This window comes from Sinocyclocheilus rhinocerous, unplaced genomic scaffold, assembly GCF_001515625.1.
Source record: "Sinocyclocheilus rhinocerous isolate Xijiao unplaced genomic scaffold, SAMN03320098_v1.1 scaffold342, whole genome shotgun sequence".
Taxonomy (NCBI): Eukaryota; Metazoa; Chordata; class Actinopteri; order Cypriniformes; family Cyprinidae; genus Sinocyclocheilus; species Sinocyclocheilus rhinocerous.
This window is the reverse complement of record NW_015624546.1, coordinates 38,294-47,527: the sequence shown is the minus strand read 5'-3', so window position 1 is coordinate 47,527 and position 9,234 is coordinate 38,294. Positions and strand designations below refer to the sequence as shown.

General features: G+C 36.8%; 1 protein-coding gene and 1 pseudogene across 1 annotated transcript in view; both read left to right on the top strand.

Annotated features, from left to right (window-relative positions):
* The window catches only part of LOC107742093 (ATP-binding cassette sub-family A member 3-like), a 62,155-nt gene extending 57,833 nt beyond the window's left edge, over positions 1-4,322 (top strand). Inside the window, exons 28-31 of the mRNA XM_016554964.1 lie at positions 778-948; positions 1,045-1,241; positions 1,319-1,392; positions 2,380-4,322. Of these exons, the coding sequence (XP_016410450.1) occupies positions 778-948; positions 1,045-1,241; positions 1,319-1,392; positions 2,380-2,511 (574 nt within the window). The 3' untranslated portion in view covers positions 2,512-4,322. The remainder of the gene's footprint in view (positions 1-777; positions 949-1,044; positions 1,242-1,318; positions 1,393-2,379) is intronic.
* The window catches only part of LOC107742148 (cytochrome P450 2K3-like), an 11,873-nt pseudogene continuing 6,530 nt past the window's right edge, over positions 3,892-9,234 (top strand).

Here is a 9,234-nt window from a genome sequence, read left to right as displayed (position 1 = left end):
TTTTTTTCTGAAATCTTCCCCCGATGTGTGGCTTGACACAAACCTGTTTCTGAGCTCTACAGGCAGTTCTTTTGACCTCAGGGCTTGGTTTTTGCTCTGATATGCATTATCAGCTGTTAGACCTTTTATTAAGATGTGTGTGTCTTTCCAAATCATGCCCATTCAATTGAATTTGCCATAGGTTAACTTCACTCGAAGTGTAGTGACATCTACAAGCAATATGAATGCTCCTGAGCTAAATTTCATCTGTCCCAGATAAGGGTATGCAATGGAATCACATAGTTTTTTATTTTTAATAAATTTGCAAAGATGTTAAAAACCATTTTTTTTGCTTTACCGTTATGGTGTATGGAGTGTAGATTAATGTGGGGGAAAAAAGTCATTTAAAGCAGTTTAACATAAGGCAGCAACATAACAAAACGTGAAAAAAAATGAAGGGGTATGAATACTTTCGCAAGGCACTGTAGATACGATACATGGATTATTAGATATGTTGAATTCATGGCTAAATATGATAGCTGGTTAGATTTGATATATAGATTGTGTTAGATATGATGGATGATTAGGTTTGATGGTTAGATGATTTAATATCATGCATGGAATGTTAGATGTGATGGATTGATTTTTGGATAAATGCATGAGTGAATATGATGGACTAGCTTATTGAAGTGTAGGGAAACAGATGCAGCAGGAACCCTCAGAATGTCAGAAGTTCAATCATTGGTTTGTTATATGCTGTTAGCGTGTATTATAAGTTGTCTATTGAATCCTACACAGTGGCGGCAATAAGAGGAAGTTGAGTGCAGGCATGGCTCTGATCGGTGGGCCGCCCGTGATCTTCCTGGACGAGCCGTCCACTGGCATGGATCCTGTGGCCAGACGGCTGCTGTGGGATGCAATTACACGCACCAGAGAGTCTGGCAAAGCCGTCATCATAACCTCACACAGGTGAGCCACACGTCACCTGACTGATGCAGATATGGACTGGAAGTGAAAAGAAGCATGCTGCATCAGAACAAACCGTTTCTCATTCTCTCTCTGCAGTATGGAGGAGTGTGAGGCGCTGTGCACCCGGCTGGCTGTCATGGTGAACGGCCAGTTCAAATGTCTGGGCAGCCCACAGCACCTGAAGAGCAAGTTTGGGAGCGGATACACACTGCTGGCGAAGGTCCGCGTGGAGACGGAGTTAGAGGAGATGGACCTTCAGCTCTTCAAAGTCTTCATTGAAAGCACCTTCCCAGGTACCTAAATGACATGCTTTGTATTTCCGCTAGACTATTTGGCGGTTTTTATAATTTTCACCTGATGACTCTCACAGGAAGTTTACTGAAGGATGAACACCAGGGGATGGTCCACTATCACCTGACTGACAAAACTCTCACCTGGGCACAGGTACGTCTCAAACACATGCAGTGCAAACATTGTGATGTTTCAAATAGCATACTATTATGCAAGCAGTATGCAAATGATCTGTATGTATATAATATACCCAGATAGACCAAATTGTGACTTTCCCATAATGCAAGGCACAGGACTTGATATTCCTTTTCCAGTGTGACAAATAAACAAGAATGGATCTTAGATGCATTTAAAATTATTTTTATTAATAAATAATAATATTGTTTAATTCAGTTTTAGTTATATTTGGGGTATTTTTACACACAATTAAATAATAAATGCACCATAAATGATTAAAATAATAGTTTAAAGGACACCATTCAGCTGTAATGTATATAGTTTCCTTACTATATTTGATCTAATACTGGTCATAATCCACTATGTATGCAGTACACTAGTTGTCCATTTCCAGTGTGACAGACAAACCCGGAAGTGATAATTACATTTTTTAAAAATTATTTAATACAATTTTATCAATTTGATTTCAATTTCAATTTTTGAAATTGAAAAAAAAAAAAACTGAAACATTTGTTGTTGCATACTGTTTCATAAGCTGTATTTTTATGCTAACCAGTAAACACTGTGTAATATGGAGTACACTAGTTAATTCTAGTGATAACTAATTCTGAACATAACCAATATTTACACAAACATACTTTTTTTTTGACTCACTATTTTGATTGACAGATTTTTTTTAATCTAAAAATGTACTGAATTTGCTTATGCTCATATTCAGTTCTGAACATAGCCATTATTTACTCATTATCTCATATAAAATGTCAACAGTTCACATTTTTGGTTTCCCTTTCACTTTTGAACAAGCTAAAGAAGCATTTTAATGGATTTTAAATGCCGCTGAGATTGTTTCTGGTTCAGCTGTCACATGTGAAATGGAATGTCAAGTTGCATTGTAGAAAAATACACAGTTCGCCAAATGTCTATTATGCACTTCTAACGCACTTCTGTGTCTTTATGTCCCAGGTTTTTGGTGTTCTAGAAACAGCCAAAGAGAAGTACAGCATCGAGGACTACTGCGTCAGCCAGATCTCACTGGAGCAGGTGTTCCTCAGCTTCGCCCAGTTCCAGCACTGCGCCGAGGCCTGCAGGGAATGACATGCTCAAGCACTAAAGGAGCGGAGCTCCTCGATCTGACCTTTACCTGATGAGTAGGAGGTACAGCATGGGCCGACTGACTCTCCATCAGACCACTGGACATTGCTCAGGTGTCTCTCTTCACATACACATCTCTGACATGATCATACGTACGTAACGCACACTTCCAGATTCAAAATTGCGTCGCACGGAGACAGGACCACTAACCCGAGGTCTCCGCCAGTAGGGTGTTTATTTCAAGTCTGTGTGTGCGTTTGCGAGCAGTTTGAGTTTCAGCGGGACGTTCGTCACACCATCGGAAACAACTTTTGAATTATAATCGGTTGATCTAAGCACCGAAAAGAAAGGAGGTTTGTTCATCATCTGTAAGCTCTAAGATTGCTGTTTTATTTATAAAAGTCTTTTTTTTGTTTGTTTCTCCTCACCTGGTATCTGCTGTGGTCTCAATGCTGAAGGTACATGCGCTTCGCCCCTTTCCTGATAGCATATGCAAAATAAGGCCAGAAATATAGGAAAATGCGATGTCCAAAAACATGATTTTAAAGCCGCTTCTTTGGGATTTGCAATGTTGTAGAATATAACATTTACAAGAAAAGTTGCTGAATATGAATGTAAACATTTTATAGAATAGCTTTAGGTCATTTATAGAATTTATACAATAGATTTATTCGCATTATCTAGGCATTTATAGTCAGCTATTTGATAGAAATCTAATGCATCTTCCAAAAAAGGAAATCGTTCCAAGTAATACAATTCTTTCTTATGTACGTCAGAATAAAAGTCACTTTAAATTTTTTTCCGCTGCTAAAAAAATCCCATAAAAAATATTCCTTAATTTTTTTTCAATGAGACCACTGATGTTTTAATGCTATTCCCTCCACGTTTCCAGTTATAATTTTTACCAGTGTGACATTTCTTCTCCAGATTGATGGAGGATTTTTGGGGCTTTGTATAATTTCGCTGGTGACCACTAGAGGACGTACAGTGCACTTTTTTTTTTTTTACATCTGCCTCAAACTGAATGTGTCTTTAGATACACTAAATCGCCACTTGTGTGATTCTGTCACAGAGCAAAAACCACAAGCTTTTGTTTTTCGTTATGTTATCTTGCACTACTGATGTGGACCAATTCATGCAACTTCACAAAATCCATAAAAGAGCTCACAGAAACATGAAGTATCGCAATTCTGGAGGGTTTAACGTACGATTAGTTGTCTGTAAAATCAGTTTTTTCCATTGAATGTTTTTAAGATCTTGTAATTCATGTTGATGAGGCTCAGTGACTCTCAGGTCATGCTGCTAATCTCATTTCTACATTGTTGATGCGTGTCTTTGTTGAACATGATTCTACATCATTACGACGATTGAAACGAAAGCAGCATGGCTTCCCTTCATGACCGTACTGACATCACTTTGGCCACGTTTCCGTCCACGTTCATGCGAACTGAATGTACTTTCGTAGTGAAGGAAGAAAACGCGGGCTCAATCGAACACACTTGACGTACTGTAGATAAACAGGGCTTGACGGTGACTGACCACACATTGTTTCTTTTCTACGTTTTTGTCGTTGATTGGTCTGTTTTGCACAGTGCTCTGGCTGTCGTGTCTGAACTGCTTGTTTGAAATATTGCATTTTGAGAATCGAGAAGGCAAACTCGGGAATGTTAATGATGACAATGTTGGTTTAAAATGGTCAAATGTATACCATAATGCAAAAAGGGAATTTACATTGTAATCTTGTGTACTGTATTACTAAATGAACCTTGTGAGAAATGTAAGTATTGCCATTTCCTTTTTTATTAAATCTGCCTTACGCAAAGGAATTGTGTTCTGTAGTCTTTTTCTTTTCATGTAGATTGTGTTTATTATCGTATGATCCCGTTCACACACTGATGACTAATTTCTGCAATAATTAACAACTAAATCTAGCAAACCTGCTCTAGTTTACTTTCCAGCTCCAAACCCAGATTATGTAATCCAGATAAACCAGCTGTCAACAGTTAACAATTAACTTCAGTTCAGGAGTGTAAACTACTTGAATAATTGTATTATTATTATTATTATTATTACAAATGTATAAATACTTAATGACTTAACAGAACAGATCAAAACAGAACAGTTTTTGTTCATTCATTGAAAGTCAATAAACTCCATTGTTGTTTGTTCTTAACATTTTTTTCAAGATATCATTTTTGTGTTACACAGAAGAAAGTCATACAGAGAGAAAACTGAGTGAGAGAATAATGACAAAATGACTTTTTAGGCTAACTGGCCCTTTAAGTCCCAATTACTTTTTTTTTTTTTTTCCATTTATTGTTCATTTTCAAGGACAAAAATATAATTTATGTGCTATTTATTATGTCTTTTTAAATCATTTAATACTTTTATATATACTAATATGTTTTTTTAGTGTATATATATTTCTGTAATTATTTTCATGACATATTCCATATTATACCCATATTTTAGTGCTTGAATACAATTTCTTCATACTTTTTGCTTCCCTATTAAAACTGCAGCAATGTATTCAGTGACTTTATTAACAGTATCAGAAGGCGTAAGAGCGGTGTTAGCATTGTTCTGGGGAAAAAAAAAAGGAGGCTAGAGTTCATTTCATAGAGTTTTACGAGTAGCTTACATAACTTGGAAGAAAAGGTATAAAGTAACTGGGTCGGTACCCTAAGGTTCAGAAGCTAAAAGATAAATCTTTGTATCTTAATTACCTCTAAATGTTACATATTAGTGCCTTAAAGGTATATTAGCATATTTCCAAAGGGAATCACCCCAGTTACAGTGTGTGTGTGTGTGTTTTTCTGAGAGCATATGAGTTAAAAAAACAGATACAATAATTCCACTATTTAATGCCATTATTCATCTTGAGCTCAAGACCTGTTAGCACTCGTGCGTAAGAATGAAAACATGACATGTTACAGCCTCGGTGTTCCTGTCAACCCCTGACACAGTTAGCAATAAAAGCTAATTATCCTCAGACAGGTGAAGGTTCAGCCATGGGAAAGGAGGACAGATGTCAATGTTTCTTTCACTACAGCGGCAACAAAAGGTATTTAAGTCACTTATAAATGTGTGAACTTCTTGTGCTTCACAATATTTTCTCTTCACTAACTTTTCGTCATAAAAATGTCTTTGAATCAGCTGTTTTTTTATTTATTTATTTATTTATATTTTTTTAAGTAGTAGATGAACCACAGGTGGAGTTCATCACATGATCTATCAACATGATCCACTAATGTTTTGATATACTGCAGTACAGAGATGATATAGAAGTGTGTTGCTCAATGTTTAATTACCTTCGGTCTGATCTGATCTACATTGAAACAGCTGTGTAATATAGTGATGAAGCATTACTCTTGAATCATTTGGCTGTCAATATATCAGGCCAAATAAACAGTGAAACTGGCCCTCAGCCTGCTGAGAATGAACCATTTATAGTAGCTTTTATTGCCATTTATAGTAGCTAGATACAGTTGGTTAATGTTTGTTTGAGAGCCATTAGCTGAACATCCAAACAGTGCAAAATGATTAACACAACAGGCAGAACAGGAAAAGTGTTACATTGTCCTTATAGTTTGAGTATTTGGTTTGTAAATATCTTTGATTATAATTCACAGCACAAAACTGTGGAATCTTGTTTCCACCACATTTTAAATAATAAAAAAAAGGTAATTGTGACTTTATTTATTTCACAATATAGACTTTTTCATTCACAATTCTGACTTTTTCCCCCTCAGAATTGCAAGTAAAAATGTATGCTTTGAGAAAAAAAGTCTCCTAATTGCAAGATATTAAATTTTGAAAAAAAAGTCAGAATTGTGAGATATAAACTCGCAATTGTGAGAAAAAATGTCAAAGATGTGAGGTAAAATGCTGCAGTTACCTTTTTTAATTCTTTTACTCCATGGCAGAAAAAAAAGAGAATTGTGAGATATAAACTCAGAATTGCGAGGGGGAAAAAAGTCAGAATTCGGATTTTATATCTTGCTATTCTGATTTATTTCTGTTTATTATACACATGCACTGTAGTTTTGTTTGTCAATTTAAATCCTTAATCTCTTTAAATCAGGATGAATTCTGATTTGCTGTGTGTTTTTATAATCAGTTCAACAGCTGCAAAAAATGTTCTGAAACTGATTCCAACAACATTGTTCCTCTGTATCGTTATCACTGTAGTTGGTGTGGACTCTGCCATTATTTTAAATTAAACGATTTTTTAAATGATATCAAGTTTTCATCCTTGGTGTGACTGGGCCTTTATTCTTGTAAGTGAATGTGTATTTAATGTAGTCTGGGTTTTTAAGAATGAGCATCACACAACCTGTCCTAACTGTGCACCATTATATGACTCCGAGAGAACCCATATATATGACCCATTTTTGGGAGCTGATTTGATTGACAGGGCCACTTTGTGCACATGACACATCTGACGGAATATTATATTACCTAATCAGGTCTGTGAAAGCAGGTGTGAAGTCACTCCAGGCTGAAGTGTGACAGAGGTGAGAGATGCACTCATGAACTTTGTGCTAACAATCAGTGTGGCTGATTGTTATTGTAAAGATAATAATATATGAAAGATTTTTCGTGTGTGTGTGTGTATGTAATGTATGCGCAATATATAAGAAACAACAACAAACCCTCTTTTGTGCAGAACTTCTTCCTTCTGCCAAGGATTCAAATCTAAAGTTTGACAGTTTAACAGCTGAGCCCAAGCCTCAGTTACTAATTCCAAAATGTCACTTTAGAACTAGTAATGAAGGAATGTTGCTTCATTGAAAGTTTATTGTATTACTGTATTGAAAGCTCACTCTATTATGTAAAGTATTATGAGAGAGAGATGGACTGAGTGAGTTTGATTCATTCTTCAGCTCAATCTCATATTCACAATAAAACATTAGTTTTAATGTCCGCTGAGGAAAGCAATATCTTTGTCGTACTATCCTTTCATCTGTTGAGGGTGATTTCCAATGACAGCGCTGCTCAGTACATTTATTGGCTGTCTTAGAAGGTATTGTTTAAAGTAAAAATAACTTCCTTGTTTACAGCCCTCTTTCAGTCTCTTTTAAAATAAAAGTCTTTTCTGCTGACTCACTCGTAACTCGTCTCTTGTCGCCATCTAACGGCGGAATAATGTAACTAAAATCACCATCACGAACACACACACCATTTCCCAATACTAAATACTATTATTAAATACTACTATTATTTACATAAAATATTATTTATTGAATAATAATATTTAATAAACATGGAACAAATAATAGATTAATGAGACCAAAGACTGCCCTTTCGAATTATATGAATTATATCTCATGTTTAACCACTATATCAGAGCCAGCGGCAAATTCTAGAAGATCTGGTTGAGGTAAGGCTGCTCTTGGTGGGTTCATGATCGCTGAATGGCTGCTGACGGCCTGCAGCTCACATCTCTGAAAACGTCGAAGCAAATTTTCAAACAGACGTTATCTTTATTAACAAACCGCACATTGTAAGTCTAAACAATCTCTCCTTAAAAAAAAACTCTTAAAACTACATTCTTTGGCACAAAAACTATATTATTTATAAAAATTATAGTGGATTTGGGCATCCGCTATGACACTTGCTGTGAGAAATACCGCAAATGTAGTGATACAAATAGTTCCGATACCACTAGAATATCACACTCCTCTCAGCCAATCAGATTCAAGGACCAGAAAGAACTGTTGTATAAATACAGTGCATTGCGAAAGTATTCTTTTTTTTCAGGTTTTGTTATGTTGCAGCCTTATGTTAAACTGCTTTAAATTAATTTTTTCCCCCCACATCAATCACAATGACAATAAAGAGATTTGATTTGATTTGATTTGTTCTCCAGCTGTCTAAAACCTACGGGAACATATTCCAAGTGTTTCTGGGTCCCCAAAAAAATGGTGGTCTTAGTTGGATACAAAACTGTCAAAGAAGCTCTTGTGAACCATGCAGAAGAGTTTGGTGACAGAGATACTAGAGCTGGTTTCAGGATAATGAAGAATGAGCATGGTAGGATTCTTCTTTTTCTGCCCAACATTTATATATACAAACTGTAAAAGCTAGACATTTCGTAAAACAAAGATGTTGCACAAACTTTTCATCCAGTGTCTGGAGAGTGTCTACCCCTAACTATTGGAATGTTTGCTTGAAATTGTGTATGTCTTAAGCGAGTATATATAGGATCCAAGCAATATTTGAACTTTTTTTTTAAAAACATTTTTGTTTGTTTGTCAGTATGTCTAACTCATTGATACAAACTGTAAAAGCTAGACATTTCGTAAAACAAAGATGTTGCACAAACTTTTCATCCAGTGTCTGGAGAGTGTCTACCCCTGATCTGGAACAAAGCCAGACCCAGAGCCCAGCCCACCATCTCCCCGCTGCGTAGAGCTCAAGCCCGAGCCTACCGTTGACGGAGAGCCCGAAACTGCCGCGACCGACGAGCCATCGCCGCTTGGAGCGACAGAGCTGAGGATCGCCGCGGAAACGGAGCTGCTCATGACGTTAGTCCAGGTGCAAGAGCTGGCAACAGAGCTCGCCACGAGGGAGAATGCGGTGGACAGAGAGAGCGAGGAGTGGAGCTCCGCCCCCTGCACCGTGGCTGAGGGTGAGCTGAGTAAGGCTTTGGGCGAATGCAGAGCTGAGGAAGACTTAATTGATTTGTTTGCCGACCTGCCCCCTTTCCTTCCTCCTTCGTCT